General features: G+C 25.9%; 2 protein-coding genes across 2 annotated transcripts; both read right to left on the reverse strand.

Moving 5' to 3' along the window:
* Positions 1–3,577: 3,577 nt before the first annotated feature.
* Positions 3,578–6,586, reverse strand: LOC122508735. The gene has a single exon (XM_043622254.1). The coding sequence runs from the start codon at positions 6,584–6,586 to the stop codon at positions 3,578–3,580; it is 3,009 nt and encodes a 1,002-aa protein (XP_043478189.1).
* A 158-nt stretch (positions 6,587–6,744) lies between these two features.
* Positions 6,745–8,097, reverse strand: LOC122508736 (golgin subfamily A member 6-like protein 22). The gene has a single exon (XM_043622256.1). It carries the CDS (start codon positions 8,095–8,097, stop codon positions 6,745–6,747), a length of 1,353 nt encoding a protein of 450 aa, XP_043478191.1.
* Between the last annotated feature and the right edge of the window lie 13,525 nt (positions 8,098–21,622).

Below are 21,622 nucleotides of genomic sequence, written 5' to 3' on the forward strand. Positions count from 1 at the left end.
CGATAATTAGAAAAAATTATTTTGAGGGATTTTATGAATTTAAATAATAAAATGTTTTCTCTTTGTTTCATGGTGGTTTTTCTGATGTTTTATAACTAACAATTAAAAGATCGAGGTTACGATACTGTTACTTTTGCCACGCTATTTTTTAAATTGATAAATTAACTTCCACTTGAATTTAGATTAAATTTGTTTGCAAATTTAAAAAAGAAAAATCGATGAAAAAAGTTTCAAGTTTTTACGAAGGAATAAATTTTATTATTATTTTAGCATTATAACTGATGTCACCAATTTTATTCGCAATAATAATAATTTTGCAATAAAATGCATAAATAAAAATATTATTTAATAATTTGATTTAATTATTTGATTTAATTAATTAAAAATAAAATTTATTATGAAAAACGATTTTAACAAAAAACAAATGATAATAATTATAATTTATAATTATTTAAACAATAATGTAATAATAATACAATAATAATATTAATAATAGTAGTAATAATAATAATAATAATTTAATAATAAAATAAATAATACAAATTCTAATGTTGGGGAAAAAATAAATCTTCACCCCCTTTCTCTCAATAGGGGTGCATTCATTTCTTAATTTGTTTCTTTTTGTTTGTTCATCTGTTTTATATTGATCTATAATTGTGCCACTGCGTGAAGATACTTAATTTCGTATTTCGTATGTAATTAAACTCCATAAGTTTTCTTCTAAAAATTCATTAATGGATTGAGATAAAAGTTAATCCTTTGGGAAAATAAATTATTCTTGAAACCGTGACATATATTTTAGTATTTTTTGTTGTTGAATTTTTAAGAGAAAAAAAAGAAGTAAATATCAAAATTTAAAAATTAAATCTAAATTTTTTTTTTACTTTTTAATAAATGAAATTTATTTTATTATTAAAAGAACAAAATCTATTCGAATAATGAAAATAGCAGCAATAATGATAAGAATGAGAATAATACTAATATTAAAGATAATAACAAAATAAAAATAATAAAAATAATAAAAATAAATAATAATAATAATAATAATAATAATAATAAAAATAATAATAGAAATAATTGTGATAAAATGATAATAATACTGCACAGTAATAATTATATTATTAAGTCTTGATAATATGTTGAAGTATAATAATAAAATTTAATATAATTGTTGAGGAGAAAAATATTTTTGAAAAAAAAAGAAAATAATTAATTTGTGTTCGTGTACGATATCAGTAGGCAATTTACATCGTTAGAAGTGCAGTGTAGATATAGCGAGTGAGTGGGGAAATTAAACTCGTTGACGCGACGTAGAAATACAAATCGAGTGAGGGGAAATTAGTTTGCTAAAACTTTATATTTGTTGGTTAAAGTCACTTGACGACAGGGACAACTGCCCAATTCGATTCAACGGAGCGTGAGATGACTGTGGTATTGCTGCACAAATGCGTGACGGTATACCTACTCTTAAACCGCACACTGCCACTTTCATTTCCCATATTTTATTAAATTGCAAATAAAAAGCACAGTTTACAAAAAGAAAAAAAAATATTTTTCCATTATTTTCAAATTTTTATTTTATCCAATACGACCCTACTTATTTATATATTTTTAAGTAAAACTGAGTGAATAAAAAAACTTTTATTTTTTATTATTTTATTCATTTTTCTTCTATTCATTCTTCTTTTATTTTTATTATTTTATTTATTTTTCTTTTTTTAATTTTCATTTTATTTTATTTTATTAACTACTACAGGGCTCGAACTAGGTCCGTAAATTCCGTAAAGGTCCGTAAATTTGCTTCAAGTCCTTAAAAGTCAGCAGTTTTTTTGAAAAAAGGTCCGTAAAGTCCATAATTTGATTGAAAAAGGACGAAAAGTTCGTAAATTGTACGATATAATTTGGAGAATTTTAGAGAAATTACAAATGATTGCAGAAATTCAATTATTTTCAAAAGTAATAAAATTCTACGCAAAAATTCAATTATTTAAAAAAAATTTTTAAATTCTAGTCAAAATTTCAATTATTTTTTTGTAAATAATAAAATTATTCTCTGAAATTCATTTATTTACAAAAAAAAAATTTAATTAAATTCTTGGCAAAATTTCAATTATTTTCAAAGTTTTCCTAAATTCAATGATTTTTAATATCTACTATTTTAATTAAACTTTCCAAAAGAATTTAATTATTTAAAAAGAATTTAATAAAATTCAACGCAAACATTTAATTATTTTCAAAATAAAAAAACTTTTACAGGAATTCAATTATTTACAAATTTTTTTTTTTTAATTTCTTCGCAATAATTCAATTATTTTCATAAATAATAAAATTTTTACAGGGATTCAATTCTTTTTAGGAATCAATTTTTTTCAAAAATAATAAAACTCATTGCAGAATTTCAATTATTTTTAATAGAATTTTAATCGAATTCTTCGAAAAAAGTAATTATTTTTAAAAATTTTATTTAAATTCGTCAAAAGAATTCAATTATTTAAAAGTTTGTTAATTAAATTCTTTATGGGAATACAATTTTAAGAAACATTCAAATATTCAATAAATTATTTTTTTTGTATTTAAATAATTGAATTCTAGTAGAATTTTCTATTAAAAATTGATTTAAAAATGAATCTCTGTTGAAAACAAATGAATTTGAAAATTTTTTAAAACCTTTTACAAAAATTATTATTTATAAAAACTAGCAAATGTTACGCGCGGAACGAGATGTTCAATTTATTATTATTGATATGCAAAATAAAATTTTTTTTATTTTCAAATATAAATTTTTTAAATAATTTCATAATCAAAATTTAAAAAATTCACTTATTAAGTACAAAATTAATTATTACTGTTCATATTTTCAAAAATGTTAATAAAATTTCACGAAAGAATTCAATTATTTTCTAACATTTTAATAAATCCTTCTAAAATATTCAATTATTTTTTTAAATATATAGTAAAATCTTTACAAAAATTCAATTATTTTCAAAACAATTTTATTTGAATTCTTCGGACGAATTAAAATATTTTTAAATATTTTCATAAACAATCAATTATTTTCGAAACAACTTTAATTGAATTTCTCGAAAAAATTTTATTATTTTCAAGTATTCAATTATTTTTATAAATAGTAAAATTCTTCGCAATAATTCAATTATTTTTATAAATATAGTAAAATCCTTTGGAGAAATTCAATTATTTAAAAATTTGTTTATAAAATTCTTTATGAGAATTGAATTTGAAGAAACATTTAATTATTGAATAAATAATTTATTTTTATATATAAATAATTGAATTCTCGTAGAATTTTCTAATAAAAATTGATTTAAAAATGAATTTCAGTTAAAATTTTATATATATACTTTATTTACTCTCCCTGCTTACTTATGCAGGGTTCGAGGAACCATGATACAAAAATTCTTAACCTAATATACAATCTCTTAACCTAATATAATTGCTTAACCTAATACAACAATCTTATTTCCTAATTATTCGCCAGTGCCGGGCTTCCGTTTCCCGTTCCATTTGGCTTCGTCAATTTTTAAAACTTATTTTTAATTCGTTCCCACCCTCTTTATTTTTAATTTATTTTACTATTTGTTCTCATTTGTTCCAATTCATTCATCCAGTTCTCACCTTGCCCATTCTCATCCAGTATCCATCTTATCCTTTCATCCACACCCTTTTCATTCTCTCCACCACTTGTACATCTATCCAACACATGTTCCCAATCCTCCAACTCAAAACCACACACCCTACACAATCTCTCACTCTCACCCATCCAATACTTACATTCAAGCATTCCTTCTCCCATTCTAAACCTTATCATTCTGTTCCATCTCTCCTCCTTTTTTCTTTTTAAATATTGAGGTATATCACTTCCCCTTACCAACCTGTACCACCTATTATATTTCGAATTCATTATTCTTTCCCACCTCTCTTCCTTATCTTTTTCTTTCCACCCCTCTCTCGCTTCTGTCCATTTTCTATCTCCCCCGATCCCTTCTTTAATTGCCTCCATTCTTTTAATCTCCCACCTTGACATTTCCTTCCTTCCCTTCAGCTCTCTTTCTTTCACTTGCAACCAGCACCTTCGAGTCCAACTACACCCTCCACCCTGTCTTAACTTTTCCTCAAAACTCCACGCTCTGATTCTCTGTCTCACTCTCATTTTCTCTCTCCCAACTTCCTCTCTTAACATGTACCCTGGACAGTTTCCACTCACACCCATAACCCATCTCAAATATTTTTCATGCATACTTTCTACTTTTTCCATTTCCATCCATCCCCATACTTCCACACCATAACTCACCACCGACCATACCAACGTATCATACAACCACAATCTCTTTTTCCAGTCGTTTTTAAACCTTCTCTTACCTATTCCCCACACCTGACCCATTATCTTATTCGCTCTTTCCACTCTTCTACTTACATTCAACTCATGCCCTCCACCATAATGAAACCAAAAACCCAAATAACAAAATTCATCCACTTCTTCAGCCACTCTTCCATTCAATCTCCATTCATTCTGCTTTCCGTCTTTTTTCTTCATAAATCTCATCACCTTAGTTTTTTCCACATTTATCCATAAATCTTTCTCTCTCACATACTTTTCAAATTCCTTAATTAATAACCTCATTCCTGACTCATTCTCGCACATCAATACCACATCATCCGCGTAAGCAAGTGAGTAAATTCTACCATTACCCAAAATTATCCCCCCTTTTCCTCTTCGTTTCAACTTCTCCTCCAAATCCGCCATTAACAAACTGAAAAGAACAGGGCTTAGAGGGCAACCCTGCATGAGACCTCTACCCAGCCAGAACTCTTCCCCAATTGTTTCTCCTATTCTAACCTGCGCCCTCACATCCGTATACATTTCTTTAATCCTTTCTACAATCCCATCTTTAATCCCTCTTTCCTTTAGTGATCTCCACAAAATACTCCTGTTCACAGACGGAAACGCAGCCTTAAAATCTACGAAAAGAGCTATTAATTTGCCCGCCTTCTCCCGCAGTTTTCTATTTACTAAGTAATTGAGGGTATATATATGGTCCATGGTGCCCATACCCTTCCTGAACCCAGCCTGATTGTGTGGAATACCTCCTTTTTCCTCAACTTCTTTTTCCAATCTTTTTCTGAGTACCTCCGCATATACCTTATAACTCACTGGCATTAAGGTAATGCCTCTGTACTCCTCTATTTTCTCTCCTTCCCCTTTTTTGACCAGCGGTACAATCAGGCCCGTTTTCCATTCCTCCGGCCATCCATTTCCTTTCCACACTTCGTTGACTACTTCCCATATCACCCTTCTCACCTTTTCTCCCCCATATTTTATACCCTCTCCCTCCATCTCATCTTTTCCCACCGCCTTATTCCTCTTCAGCTTGTCTATCGCATCATCCACTTCTTCCCTTGTCACCTCTTCCACATCATCCTCTCTCAACATTCTTCTTCCTTCCCCTCTCACTTTGTATCCCGTTCCCCCACTCATGTCCATGAAATACCTAGTCCACTCCTCTATTTTAATCTTCCTATTTATAGGTTTCCCCTTCTTCCTTTCTTTGTTTATTACCTCCCATTCTTTACCTTCTTGCACTGCTTTTTCAACTTCCTCCATAAACCTTTTCTTCTCCATTTCTCTTTTTTCTTTTAATAATTTCTCGTGATCTTTGTGTCTCCTGTTGTATTCTTTTTTTTCCATTCCACCGTTCCTCCATTCTTTTATGTATCCTTTCATTCTTTTCCTACTCTCTTCACATTCATTGTCCCACCATTTTCTATATCCTAACTCTTGTACTTCTACATCCCCCATTTCTTTTTTCACCTTATCAATCTTGTCTCTTATTTTTATTATTTTATTATCCACTCCCTCTTCATCCTCCCACTCTTCCATTTCTCTCCGCATTTTTTCCTGAAATTCGCTTAGCCTCTTCACATTCCATTTACCCATTTTAATTTTCTTTTGTTTCCTAACCCCTTTGTACATTCCACTTCTTCCATTCCTATTCCCACCCCTTAATTCTACCACCAAAGGAAAATGGTCAGACCCTATTTCTCTACCTATTTTCATTTTAATGATTTCATCCCTACCCTTATCATCTGTCAACACGTAATCTATAACGGTATCTCCTTTTCCTCTATAGGTGAAATTTCCTTCTTCGTCTCCTCTCATATTTCCATTGGCAATGGACCATCCTTCTTCTTCCAACAATTGTAGAAGTCTCCTACCCTCCTCATCCACTTTCTTATGCCTGGACACTCTACTATATTTTTCCAGCTCTTCATCCCACAAACCACCCCCCAATTCCCCGGTCCATGCATTTAAATCCCCCCCAATTATTACCTTCTTATCCTTTCCTTTTTCCATCCAATCTTTAATTATTCCCCATCCCTTTTCTTCACCCCTTCTTCTATAAATTCCCACTATATCTATCGTTTCTCTACCTCTTTTAATACTTCTCACTATACAATCTTCGTCTACAATCGTGCAATCCTTTCTTACTTCCTTAACCTCTTTTCTTACCCCTGAAATAATTCCTCCTGATCCTCTTCCTCTTTGTCCATCTCTCTTCGCTTCCTGCATTTTCCATCTGTACCCTTTTGGTAATATCCTTTCTATTTTCTTCAAATCTTTCTTTTCCACCCACGTCTCGCTAAGAAACAACACGTCCCATTTCTCTATTGTTCTCCAAAATCCTTCGTCTTTATTTTTAATGCCACCTACGTTCCAAAACCCGACTTTTATTCCTGCTTTCTGTGATCTTCCCCAACTGCCCCCTCTTCCTTCCGAAAAACCTGCCCTCTGTTTCTTCTATTCCTTTCCTGCGATACGTTTCTTTCTCTTCTCCGTTCCTCCTCCACCACCTCTCCAGTTGTATCACAGACCACCCACTTAATGCCATTAACCCACAAACACTCTCTTCCCCGTTTAACTTCACTTCCCTTTACCCTCTCTTCCCATTTTTTCTGTTCTAATTTCCTTGAAATCACCCTCTCTTTCCACGTTTTGTCCTCCTCTATAATTTCTTTCCTACCTTTCAGTTTATATTTTGCCGAGATCACCTCCATTTTTTGCTCTTCATTCTCCAGTTGCACAATCCACACTTTCGGTTTCTCTTTATCCTCCCCTCCTACCCCATTCAATCCTATAATTTTTACATCCGTTCCTATGTCCTCTAGCACTTTTTGTATAGCATTTCTTCCTTCTCTTCTTACCACATTCATTCCTTTAATCACAATATTATTTTTTCTCTTCTCTTTTTCTGTCCTCTCCATCCATCTTGAAACCTCACTCATTTTTTCTTCCAGTACCAATGCTTCCTGATTTTTTATACCTCCTTCTGTCTCTGCCTCTAGTTTAGTAACCCTCTTTCTTAGTTCCCCTATTATTTCTCTTGACTCTCTCACTTCCTCTTTTACCATATTTAATTCCACTTCCATTTCTACTTCTATATCTTTCTGCCCTTTTTCTAATTTTTCTAACTTTTCGTACATTTTCTCCTTCTCTTCACTCCATTTTCTTTCCCATTCTTCACACATTTTCTTGACTTTACCTATTTCACTACTTAATCCTTCAGAGACACTGTCCATTTTTTTGTCCAGATTTTTATTAATTTTTTCCATACAGATATTCGTATTTTCCCCCATTTTCTTTATTAATTCCTCTAAATCACCTAACTCTCTAACTTCTTTTTTAACTTTACTTTCTCTTTTCTTGTCTAATTCTTGTTTCTCTTTGTTTTTATTAGAATCTTTTCCTCCTGAACTCTCCTTTATAGCAAATTTTTCCATCATTTCAGACGAAGATCCTGCACCCTTTAATCGCTGCGTTCTTTCAAAATTAGTCAACCTTCCTGGTTTCGAATTCGCATTAGATTCGCCTGGCACCACATCATCTATCAACGATAAACTTCTGACTACTTTCGGGTTCCCCTCACGCCCCTTCACCGTTTCTTTTTCCTTCAACGACTCGATTAGTTCCCTTTCTCCCTGATCCACTACTGTCTCTCCCCGCTCTCCCCTATCATTCTTCTTCGTTCGCTCATCGTCTAAACCCCCCTGCCCTTTCCCCTTTACCGGCGATCTAGTCGTCATATTTCTCCGTCTCCCACGTGATTATACCTCGTGATCTCCACCTTCCTCTAATCTCTCTCTCACCCCCGTACACCTGTCACACTCACTCACCACGTTCTAAAACTAACCCACAAATTCGTTCTTTTCTTTCTTACCTTTCTAAACTATCACACCACACTTTTCATCCAAACTTTTTCATACACTTAACACACAATTCTTTCTTTAACACTTTTATACACTCCAAATTATCCAACCCTTAATTATAACCGTTTAAATTGGTTAAAAAACTTCACAAATCCCACACGCGACTAAACTGTATCGGTACCGGAAACGGAAGCCCTTAAAATTTTATATAATAATTGAATACTAAAAGAAATATTGCATATATTTTTAGAAATAATTGAATTTTGAAATTAATTTTTTTGAAAAAGTTTAAAAAAAAAGTTAACTGAATTTTTTTATATTATTAGAAGTTTTTATTTTCTAATATATATATATTTATTTAAAAAATTTACGAATAATTGAAATTCGTAAAATTGAATATTGTATACAAATGAATTTGAAAATTGTCGTAAAGAACTTTTTTCGAAAATGAATTGATTTAAAGAAGAATTTTAGTTAAAAATTATCATTGTAATTGTAGTTTTTTATTATAAGTAGGTATATAAATTAAAAATGATAAAATAAATTAATAAATAAATAAAAATTAAGTTAAAAAAAATAAATAGAAGAAAAAAAATGTTAAATAAATAAAACAAGTGCGAGTTGTACTCGCACTGCAATGGCGGGTTCCGTACACAAATATTAAAACAATACTTGCAACATTTATCGGTAATTGGTAGAATTAAAATAAACAATTAAAAAAATATATTAAAATCATTTGATAAAAAAGAATAACTAAAAAAAATTAAAGTATTGTATATATCTAATATTGTAAACAATAATAAGCAGAGAAACTATAATTTTGAAAATTTTGTTCCTCTGCTTATTATTGTTTACAATATTAGATATACAATACTTTAATTTTTTTTAGTTATTTCTTCTTATCAAATGATTTTAATATATTTTTTTAATTGTTTATTTTAATTCTACCAATTACCGATCAATGTTGCAAGTATTGTTTTAATATTTGTGTGCGGAACCCGCCATTGCAGTGCGAGTACAACTCGCACTTGTCCAATTTTTTTTTATTTTTAGTTAAGAAATTAAAGTCAGAAAACAATCTCTCATTTATTCTCTTAAAATTTCACTCTTCCTTAAAATATTTAATGCCACGTGTTGAAACTAAAAAAAATTAAAAAAAATTTTTTTTTTGAAAAAAAAAATTAAAAAACAATTTTTTTTGATTTTTTTTCAGAAAGTTTCTTAAATAAATTTTTTGTCGTCAGACTGTAATAATACACTAGGATACCAATTTTCAGGTCATTAGGTCAAATAATGTAAAAGTTAGGGAAAACAAATTTTTTTTTTTAATTTTTTAGTTTTTCCTTGACAACGCTATGGCCATCATTACATATCAAGTTCTCTATATTTTTCCTGTAATATTCGAGTAAAAATACACCAGCATGCAAAATTTCAGCTCTCCATGTCGAATAGTTTAGAAGTTAAGGGGGGGGGGGGAATGGCCACTTTTTATGCATTTTTGGCCAAAAATCTTGTTATTTCCTTGACAACGCTATGACCATCACGTCCAATCACATTCGCTATATTTTTCCTGTAATCTACGAGTGAAAATACATATCTGGACCAAATTTGAGCTCTTTAGGTCAAATAGTTTAGCCGCTAGAGGGGGGGGACACGATTTGGCTACGGACAACAGAGTCTCACCAATAGGGTTCCGCCGATACACCGTAGGTGTACGGAACCCTAAAAAGGGAAAAATAGTAAATAAAATTTTAGTACTTATTATTTTATAAACAAATATTTTGAACTTTTGGAGAAAAATTATAATTTGACATAAAATATTTTTATTCAAAATTTTCAATGATTTCTGCTTCAATTTCCGTAAAGCCGGATTAATGATTTCTCCTAACAATAATTGTTGGATATTGTAACAAGCTGCACTGAATTATTCATTAGTTTATCATTACTCCAGTTGTGTAATCGAGTTTCCACTAATAATCTGTACCTTGGGAGGTGCATTACAATAATTGTTCGTTGCTTCGATTTTCTCCTCACGTTCGTATTTTTTATATTATTATTATTATTATTAATCTTACTATTCGGATTTGTTGATTCAAAAAAAAATTTGGTTTATTTAGTATTAATTTTACTACCAAAATAATAATACTAATAATAATACAATTTTTTAATTTAATAAAATTAAAATAATTGTTAATAACTAATTAATTATTATTATTATTATTATTATTTGTTTTATTTTTATAATAATAATTATTATTTTTTCGAATAAGTATAAATTGTGAGTTAAAGATTTAAATAAAATATTCCAACAATAAATATATGAAAAGTATATTGAAAAAAATTTAATGAAGGAAATTTAATAAGTGTCAATTCTCAGAAATTATTATATATTAAACACTTGAGAATTAACGGTCAATTGAATTAGTATGTCCTACATCATTCCATTTCTAATCGACTATCGAAAAATTTGAACTTTTTTTAAGGGTCAATTGTTAATTATCAACTTTTTTATTCAATTATTTGTCAATTTATTTCAATTTATTTCATCGAAAGTTAAATTTTTTGGAAACGATCTAAGAAAATTTGTGTCACTTAGGCATAATAACGCAGTGGTTGTTCAATAAAAATATTTTTTTTTTATAGAAATATGGTTTTTATATTGAGAGTCGAGAATTGATGGAACTAATTAAACTAGTCGTAGTTTTATATATTAAAGAAAAATGGAAAATCTATAAAAAAAATAAAAATATAATTTTTATTTATTACTTTGCTTCTTCTGTGAATTAATTTTTCACTCGTGTAAAGAATAATTAGAAAAATAATTTTTTATAAAAATGAAAAATCCGATGTTTTATTTTAGTAATTAATATATTCTTGAGGGAAATCGTCCTTTATTTTCCGTATTCGAGAATCGTAGGAAAGCATTTTAGGATAATTATTGTGGTTTCAGGAAAATTTACAATGCGGTCGTAACGACTGGATATTTATTTTAATTAGAGCATATTATGTATATATATATGTAGAGGGAGATTTTCGTATTTACAGAAGCTTACTGTTAACTTTTGTCAGTGTAAAAGAAAAAAAAAGATTGAAAATATAATAAAAGAGAGGTAAAAGGTTCGCACAGTTGAAGCTCGAGCTTTAGACCACAATTCTGAGTTTTGCGCCAACAAGCGTGACCTAGAGAAAGTTATAATTGAATTAGAATGTTCGTGGTTGAACCCGCTAAATCCAGTCAAGCGGCTCGGCTTGCAGTCCTTAACCCTAGAAAGTTTATCAGGATAGTTGAGAAGTGAGCATAAGTGAATTACAATTTTCTTGAAAGTTAAAAAGCGATCTGTTTCTCATATTAAAAAAAAAAAAAAAATTTAGACCTATCACGTACACTTGTTTGGAATTTATTTTTTCTTTTAATCTATATTTATGAAAAATACTTTTCTCATTCCTTTATTTAATTTTTGGTCATATTTCAATTTGTTTATATATAAATATAAATAAATTTAAATAAATAAATAAATCTGTTTCACAAATATTAGTTGTTAATTAACGATTTTCTCATCCAAGATTAACACAAAAATTTAATTTCGTTTTTCCCTGACTTTTCCCTGTTTTCCAGACAAAATTTCCACTTTTTCCCTGACCAGAAAAGAATATTCTGCGATTCACTCGAAAAATTATTAAATACTTCAAAAAAATTCTATTACATTTATTTACGAATTTCTTTAATTGTAAAATTATACGAAAACATTAACAACTTCTTTTTTTTAAAAATATTTAATTATTATTTTTCCGTAGCAATTAAAATTCTTCAAAACATTCAAATTTAAATTTTTTTTGATGATCCCCAAGTTTTGAACGTTCAAATGAATGAAATATTTTTTATTGAAGATATTTTAATAAATTACTTATCACAAACAAATTTTTAAAACTGAAATATTTACGTTTAGAAACTCAGTAATTAATTTTTTGGATAGTAACGCAAAATAATTGCAATAAAAATTTAATTTGGAGAAGAAATAAATAAATTTCGTTCATTTGAACGTTCAGAACTTTAGGTTCTTTTTTTTGAAATTCAACAACTTATAATAATTAAAGATAACCCAGTGAATTAATAATAAAATAAAATTAATTCTACGCAGAATTATTAGTTAAAAGTTAAAAGCTTTTAAAAATTCAATTATTTCTAAATATTCCCCCCTAATGCTTTTAATATTTAATTATTATTTAAAATTTTAACTGAAATTAATTTTTAAATCAATTTTTATTAGAAAATTCTACGAGAATTCAAACTATTTAAGTAGAATAATAAATAACTTATTCAATAATTGAATGTTTCTTAAAATTTAATTCTCATAAAGAATTTTATAAACAAATTTATAAATAATTGAATTTCTGCAAAAGGATTTTACTATTTATAAAAATAATTGAATTATTGCGAAGAATTTTACTATATTTATAAAAATAATTGAAATGTTTCGATGAATTTATTAAAATTTTAAGAAATATATAAATTGTATATATTTTAGTAAAAGAATTGAATTTTTTCGAAAATATGTAAAAAATTTTTAAAAAATTGAATTCTTCCGAGGAATTTAATTAAAATTGTTTTGAAAATAATTATTCTTTCGTGAAAATTTATTAAAGTTTTTTCAAATAATTGAATTCCTGAGCATAATTTAAATAATAATTTATGAAAATAATTGAATTCATGCGAAGAATTTTTATTAAATTCCGTTTAAATATAATTGAAATTTTGCTAAGAATATTATTAAAATTTCTGAAAATAATTTAATTCTTAAAAAGATTTTCGCTATCTATTTATTTTTAAAAAAATTTGAAAATAATTTAATTTTCGAAAAGTATTTTATTAGTTTTCAAAAGAATTGTATTCTTATGACAAATTTTGATATTTATCGTAATAATTGAATTTTTGAAAAGAATTTTATTAAAATTCCTTAAAATAATTGATTTTATGTGGAAAATTTTGTTGTTTATTTAAAATTGTTTAAAAAATATTGGAAATTCTGCGATGAAAATAATTGCATTCCATGAGAAGAATTATATATAAAAAAAAGTAATTGAATTCTTGTGAAGAATTTTATTAAAATTTTTTAAATAATTGAATTCCAGTGAAGAATTTTATTATTTGTGGAAATAATTTAATTCTTGCGAAGATTTTTCTAAAACAGTTTTAAATAATAGATTTTTTTCCAAAACAAATGGATGGAAATTCTATTTTAAAAAATTGAATTCTTGTGAAATTTTTATTGTTTATGAAAGTAATTAAATGTGTTGCATATAATTTTATCAAAAACCTTTTTTTTTTAAATAATCGAAATTTTGCCAAGAATTTTATTAAAATTTTTGAAAATAATTGAATTTCAGAGAAGACGAATGAAAAGTTATTTATAAAAATTATTGAATTTTTGCAATGAATTTCATTATTTTTATTGAATAATGGAATGTTTCTTGAATTTGAATTTATTTAAATCTTAAATTTATTTGAAATTTTATTAAAAATATTGGAAATTCTGCTATGAAAATAATTGAATTCGTAAATGAAATTTTATCATTTATGAAAATAATTGAATGTTTACGTAGAACTGTATCAAAAAATTTTTTTTAATAATTAAATTATTTGATAAATTTTATGAAAATAATAAATATTAAAAATTATTGAATTGCGAAAAACTTTTGAAAATAATTGAAATTTTGCCAAAAATTTAATTTAATTTTTTGAAAGTAATTGAATTTTTGGCGAAAATTTTTCCTATTTATAAAGATAATTGAATTCTTGACGAGATATTCGTTTAAATTTTTAAAAATAATTGAATTTCTTCGAAAAATTTAATGACTTTTAAAAATAATTGAATTCTTGTGATGAATATTGTTATTTATAAAAATAATTGAATTTTGTAAAGAATTTTTTTTTTAAATTCCTAAAAATAATTGAATTTTTGTAAAGAATTTTGTTATTTATCAAGATAATTGCATTAAAACTTTTGAAATAATTAAATAATATTAAAAAATTCATTTCTAGTCAGAATTAGAAAAAAATTTTGCTACTTTTTGAAAAATTAATTATCGAGTACAAAGTTTTTATTTATTAAACCAATAATTTAATGCGTAAATTGATTGTGGCCAAACATTAAACTGTAATCTTTTTTTTTATGGGAAAAAAATCGTCGCAGAGCAGCCTGCAGATAGACTATCTGGAGCCACACTGCCGCAGAATCCGTTTTCTGCTCTCGCCACTCGCTTCATTCTTTTTCTCTCTTTTCCAGTTGAGTTGCTTTCTGCAAGTATAAAATTTACGTTTGTTGCACGTGACGTCATTCGTCAAGAAAAAAGAGAAAAAAGTAAAAAAAAAAAAAAAAAAAAAAAGAAAAGAGGAAAGAAAATATATATACATTTTTGATAAAATGTAATACTCTCTCACACGCCAAAAAGAGAAAAGAAAAATTGTCAAACGATATATTCAAATTGCCTATCATCCATATGCCAATGAAATATTGCATGCGCGCAAGATCTGGCAAAATCGGAAATTGCCAACCTATATAATTTCCTATTCTTTTGATGAGGGTATTTTTCATTCAAATATTCTTGTTTTTCGATTTTTAGGGGAATTTTTTTTTTTATCTAGTTTCAACAGCATCACTGATGAAAATGCATCGCAGATTTATAATAAACTTTGGAGAGGTGAATTTTGTTTTTTGTGAAAACTAAAATGTTCTTTGTTAACTTTTTTAAGCTCTTTCGATAGGAATATTCTCTTAGTATTTTTTTATTTATAATTTATATTAAAATTAGAAATTTCAAGGAAAGAAAAATTTAACTAATATAATAATATTTGGTTGGAATATAATAATTTGGTTGAATAGAAAAACAAGAATATAACCGAACAGCTTGAGATTCAATATGGAGATGCTGTTCTCTACCTGAGAACGCCAAGGTCACCACCAGAGGGCAGTGAAAATTCCAAGAAGCAGTTCCTTCTTGGAATTTTCACTGCCCTCTGGTGGTGACCTTGGCGTTCTCAAGTGGACAGAAATCACCATTTTATCTTTTAAGAAATATTTTTTAACTAAACAATGTTATTGTGAGAATAATTAAATTTTTTTTCAATCAAAATTTGTTTTCCTATTAATTAAAAATATTATTTCTTATTTACTAAAGAGAAATAATGTGAAATTTCTATTTGTATTATATTATTTTTTGCATGAGTTCCTAAAATTGGAATGAATAATTAAATTTTTTTTTTGTGGCAAAAAAAAGAAAACATTTTGGTAGCACTAATTGTAGGTGTTGAAAGTGGGTAGTTTCTTGAAAATTTATTGCATTGAAGTGATCTATTCTCTCTTGAGCTCTCAACATACGCGCTTGAATTATAGTCAAGGTTGAATATGTACAGTGGAATAAATTACAGATATACAGAACCGGAAACGCGGAAACCCAACACTTGGATGATATTGGGTATCTGTCATGCTCCTCATATTATATACCCCCTAGTTTCCAGGAACTATCTTTGAAACTTAACTCACTTAATCCCTATGACAGGACATTCTCTTAATATAAATTTAACATTTCGTTTCACGATAAATACTAAGAATTTCCTTTTCTCATTTACTCATAAAAATTCATTTAGTAAAAAATTATAATGATAAAAAGAATAAAACAATAAACTCATTTTTTTATTACACAAACAAAATTACATGAAAAAATTATTTGAAAAAAATAAAAAATATGTTAAAATAAATTAAATAAAAAGAAGGTAAATAAAAAGAAGGTAAATAAATAAATTGTTAATTATTCTATTTTACAAAAATAAAAAATTTCTTCTAATTTTTCTCTATTTGCGAATTTCAAGTTCCTTTGATGCATTTAAAAATTTAATTTTTCTCTTTATTAAAAAATTTCTCCTCTACTTCCTTTGTCTTTTTTTTAAATTTTTGTTCTAATTACTTTAATTTAAATAAAAATTGTAGAAAAAAATGTGTTTATTTAGTTTTTAAAAAGAGTGAAACAAGAGTGAAAAATGAATTTACCTGAGTTTTATGCAAAAAAAGAAAAAAAATATTTGGAATGAAGAGAAATTTTTATAGTTCTCATGGCTTTATGCGATTTTGTTCAAAACAAAAGATTATGTGCAAAAAAAAAAAATTCTTTGTCTAAAATATACAAATAAGGTAAAAGGAAAATTGTCAAAGAGAATGAAAACAATGTGCGCTCAACAATTGTAGAGTAGATAAAAATATAATCTCCAACTTTTATTTCAAGTTATCCTTTGGAGAATTGTGAAAGGTCAAGAAAAGTGCAATTGAGTTTTAATATTTGAGCAGTTTGAAATTGAAAATCATAAACGAAAATGGTAAATATTTATTTAATGTATACACAATTTTTAACAAGGTTTTTTTTCTCTAAAGAAAATAAATACTGAGAAAACTATTAAACTAAAGAGTGAAAAAATAATTTATTTGATTTAAATTAATTTAATCGATTTAAATAAAAATTATTTGATTAGAATAAATATTTATTTATATATATTATAAATATTTATTTGAGTCAAGTAAATATTTATTTGATTCAAGTAAATATTTATTTGCTAATAAACAAATAATCGATTATTTAAAACAAATAAATTTTCATTCATTGTAGTACGTGAAAAATGTTGAATATTTTTTTAGTTAATAAGATTTTTCGTTCATTAATTTTGATAATACATTTTTTTGTTAATTAATAAGATTTTTTGTTCGTTAGTTTTCATCCGAACATTTTTTGTCCCTGAATAAAATTTTTCTCTAATGAATATTGTGATACTAAATTTTGTTCGTCACTAAGATTTTTTGTTCGTTAACAAGATTTTTTTTAAATTAATTTTGTTTAATAGAATTTGTTGTTCCTGAATTTTGATAATGAAATATTTTGTTCGTTTAAAAGATTTTTTGTTCGTTAATTTTGATACTAAATTTTTTATAATGAAACTTTTTTTAAAAAATGTTAAATATTTGTTTAGTTTATTCTGGGGTGCGTTCATGTAATTTTCACTTTCACTCAAAAAATTTTCACATTTAATTTCACACAATAAATTTTTACCCTCAACTTAACCAACAAAAATTTTTATTTTCAATTTCACCAAAAAAAATTTTTATTTTCGCGAAAAAAACTTTCACTGTAAATTACCTACATCTAAAATACTTTCACTTTCAAACAAAAAATTTCCACTTTCACTTAAAAAATTTTCATTTCCACTAAAAAAATTATCACTTTCAATTTCGCCAAAAAAAAACATTTCACTTTCAATAAAAAAATTTCCTGTTAAATTGTAAGTGAAAGTTAAAATATTTTGAGTTAAAATGAAATTATTTTGCGTTGAATTCAAAGTGAAAAAAATTTTTGAGTAAATGTGAAAATATTTTTTGTGAAATTGAAAGTTAAAATATTTTGGGTGAAATTGAAAATGAAAATTTTTTAATTGACAATAAAGGTAAAAATTTTTTTGGTGAAAGTGAAAATATTTTGGGTGAAATTGTAAATGTTTTGATTGAAAGTGAGCATTTTTTGAGTGAAGATGAAAATTTTATGAGTGAAAGTGAAAATTTTTGCGTGAAAGTGAAAATTTCTTTGATAAAATTGAAAATTTGTTAAATGGATTCGAAAGTGAAAATTTTTTGACTGAAATTGTAACTGGGAATTTCTTCATAGAAAGTGAAAGTATTTTGGGTGAAATTGAAAATTTTTTGATTGAAAGTGAGCATTTTTTGTGTGAAGGTGAAAATTTTTTGCGTTAAAGTGAAAATTTTATGAGTGAAAATGAAATTTTTTGCGTTAAAGTGAAAATTTTATGAGTGAAAGTGAAAATTTCTTTGATAAAATTAAAAATTTTTTAATTGGATTCGAAAGTGAAAATTTTTTGAGTGAAATAGTATTATTTTTAAATAATAAATGTTATTATCAAAACTGAAAATAACGTATTTTTAAATTATTTAATTAATTTTCTTAAATAATAAAAACAATTTATAATAATAATAATAATAATAATAATAATAATTTCATTTACTATTTAATTAAATTATAATGAATTTGAAAACATACTTCAAAGAATTTAAGGACTAAAAGAGAATTTGAAGAAACAACAAAGGAATCTCATTGTTTCGTAATAAAATAAATATTTTTCTTTTAAGTTTAAAGACGCGGATGAAATTTAACAAAAAGACATTTTCCATTTGAAATAAAATTCGTCGCATTTACACGAGCTTAATTGGCGTCAAATGAATAATTATAAAAGAATGATAATAATTTGTAAAGAACATTTTTTTTTCTTTGAAATCTAATTTTTTTTTAATAAAAAATTTAATTTCAAAGAAAGAAAATATTTATTTTTTCCCAAAATTTGAAAAAAATTACATTTATGGTTTTCTATCTGAAAATAAGCATTTTTCCAACCACAGAAAATATTGACTCTGTTAGTTACACAGCGGATATTAAATTAAAATGAAAATTTTTTTACTTTGCGAGGAAAATATTTGACAAAATTTTTGTTTGTCTGGAAAAAAAGGAAAATTTTATTATTATTTCAAAAAAAAAAAAAAAAAAAAAAATAGCCCCGAGTTGTGAGTTGTACATATAAGCTCAATGTATGAATGTAAATAACACATCATTTTCGCATTATGAGTTTCAACGAAAGTATGATATAGTAACCACGATTTCCACATTTCGTGTTCCGGAAATGACTTCGCTTTCCGTGTTACTGAAAGTATGGAAGATTTCTGAAAAAGAAAGAAAAAAAGGAGAAAAATAAAGAATAAAATAAGGACAATAATCCCGTCGATGGGAGTAATGTTGGTAATGTCGAAAAGCTAAAATGAAAAAAAGAAAACATTTCTGGTTAATATATTTCGGTATAATTTGATACTTATCTCCGGGGTGAAAAAAAATTTATTTCCCGTCCCTTATTCATTATCCAATTAATTTAATTCAATTTCCTATTTATATCGAAATAAAACTGTCAAGTTAATAAAAAAATTTTTTTCTTTATTAATTTAGATAATAAAATTTTTCGTTCGTTAATAAAATACATACTAGCGACGTATTCGATATTTAAAATTAGTCACATAAAATATTTTGTTCGTTAATAAGATTTTTCGTTCGTTAATTTTGTTAATAAATTTTTTTGTACGTTAATAAGATTTTTTGTTCGTTAATTTTGTTACTGAATTCCTTGTTCGTTAATAAGATTTTCCGTTCGTTAATTTTGTTACTGAATTTTTTGTTCCTTAATAAGAATTTTCGTTCGTTAATTTTGCTACTGAATTTTTTATTCTTTAAAAAGATTTTTCGTTCGTTAATTTTGTTACTGAATTTTTCGTTCTTTAATAAGATTTTTCGTTCGTTAATTTTGTTGCAAAATTTTGTGTTCCTTAATAAGATTTTTCTTTCCTTAATTTTGTTTAATAAAATTTGTTGGTCCTGTATTTTATCAGTGAAATATTTTTCCGGTAAAAGGATTTTTTCTTCTCTAATTTTGATACAAAAATTTCTCCAATCGTTAATATTGTTAATAAAATAATTTTTTTCGTTAATACAATCTTTCATTCGCTAAATTTCGATAGGAAAACGCTTTGTTCATTGTAATAACTGAATCGTTTCTTAATTATAAATTTTCATAATATTTAATTTTAGTAAAATTTATTACACAAAATGGGAAAAATAAAAAAAAATGAATTGAAAAAAAAAATGTGCTTTTGATGAAAAAAATTTGAATAACAATGAATGTTCAATCTTCTTTTAGATTTTTATTAATGAAGCAAATAAAAAAGGAGCTTTGAATTATGCACTTTTTTCACAGTATAGTTTTAGATGCAAGTGACATGTTCCTGTCAGCAAGGACCAATCAATTTTAACTCTGTTCAGCCCCGGATGTTTTAAACTCCTCCAATCCCACTTTTTTTTTTTTTTTTTTTTTTTTTTTTTTTTTTTTTTTTTTTTGATATCGATTTATTCAAATCAACAAAAACATCACTCCAATTACTTCAATTTACTTGCTTGTGCGTTATTCGTCAAATCAAGGAATCGCTATTTGTTGGTCCTGAATTATGATAGTGAAAATTCAATTAAATAAATATTAGACAATTAGAACTACAAGTTAATTACAAAAAAGATTTTTTGACCAAAGGATGAAATTTAAAAGACGAGTAAACTATTCTTGAAGAGCCCAAAAATAATGAAGCAATTTATCTTAAAATAGATGAAAAATGTTGAGTTTTAAGAATTTTCGATTTTTGCTACTAGTGGTCAAAGTAAATTTTTTTACCAAAGGGTAAAGTTTAAGAGACGAGTAAAGTATTTTTGAAGAGCCCTAAAATATTAAAGCAATTTGCCTTAAAATAAAAAAAAAATGTTGAATTTTAAGAATTTTTGATTTTTGGTACTAGAGTGGTCAAAGTAAATTTTGTGACCAAAGGGTGAAGTTTAAAAAGCAAGTAAAGTATTTTTAAAGAGTCCAAAAATATAAAAGCAATTTGCAGGCTTCACAGTGCCACTAAAAAGTATTTTAGGGGAAATAGGGGACTGAAAATTAAAAAATAGGGGACTTCTAGGGGACCATAAAAATTGGTTAAATAAAGATAAAAATATAATTTTAATTTTTAATTAATACATAAATAGTTTTATTTAAAATAAATATTTAATCATTTATTTTTTCATTAGAATTAAGGTGTTCAAAAATTGCAAATTCAATTTCAAATTGAACAACTAATAAGAATATTATTGTAAAACATAAAGAAATGGATTACTCCGAGTCTTCGACTCGGAGTGATCCATTTCTTTATGTTTTCTAATAATTAAAGATGACTGGCTGACAAAATCATTATTTTATTATTATAAGAATATTGTTACTGTAATTTCTTCAAAATTATTTGTATCATTTCAATTCAATTAAAAAAAAATTTTCTAGAATTTTTAACTAAAATTCTACTTTAAATCAATAACATCAATTATTATTCAATTAAACTTTTTCAAAAAAATTAATTCTACAGAATTGTTAGTTAAAAGTGCGAAAAATAATAATTTAATTCTACGAGAAATCAATTATTTAAATAAAAAAATAAATAATATTGAATGTTTCTTAAAATTTAATTTTTACGAAGAATTGTATTAACAACTGTTGAAAATATTTAATTTCTTTTTAAGGAATTTAATTAAAATTTTAATGAAATTTATTATATTAAAGAATTTTATAACAATTTTTGAAAATAATTGAAAACTTTTTGAAGAATTTTATTAAATTTTTTAAAAATAATTGAATTTCTGAGAAGAATTTAAATAATAATTTTTGGAAACAATTGAATTCATGAGAAGAATTTAAAAAAATTTTTTGAAAATAATTGACATCTTGAAAAATTTA

The sequence above is a fragment of the Leptopilina heterotoma genome, unplaced genomic scaffold, assembly GCF_015476425.1.
Source record: "Leptopilina heterotoma isolate Lh14 unplaced genomic scaffold, ASM1547642v1 Lhet_562, whole genome shotgun sequence".
Lineage (NCBI taxonomy): Eukaryota > Metazoa > Arthropoda > Insecta > Hymenoptera > Figitidae > Leptopilina > Leptopilina heterotoma.

What these genes read in the sequence shown, in the direction of transcription:
- LOC122508736 (XM_043622256.1), bottom strand. Translation starts at nt 8,097, where the DNA reads ATGACGACTAGATCGCCGGTAAAGGGGAAAGGGCAGGGGGGTTTAGAC.
- LOC122508735 (XM_043622254.1), bottom strand. Translation starts at nt 6,586, where the DNA reads ATGCAGGAAGCGAAGAGAGATGGACAAAGAGGAAGAGGATCAGGAGGA.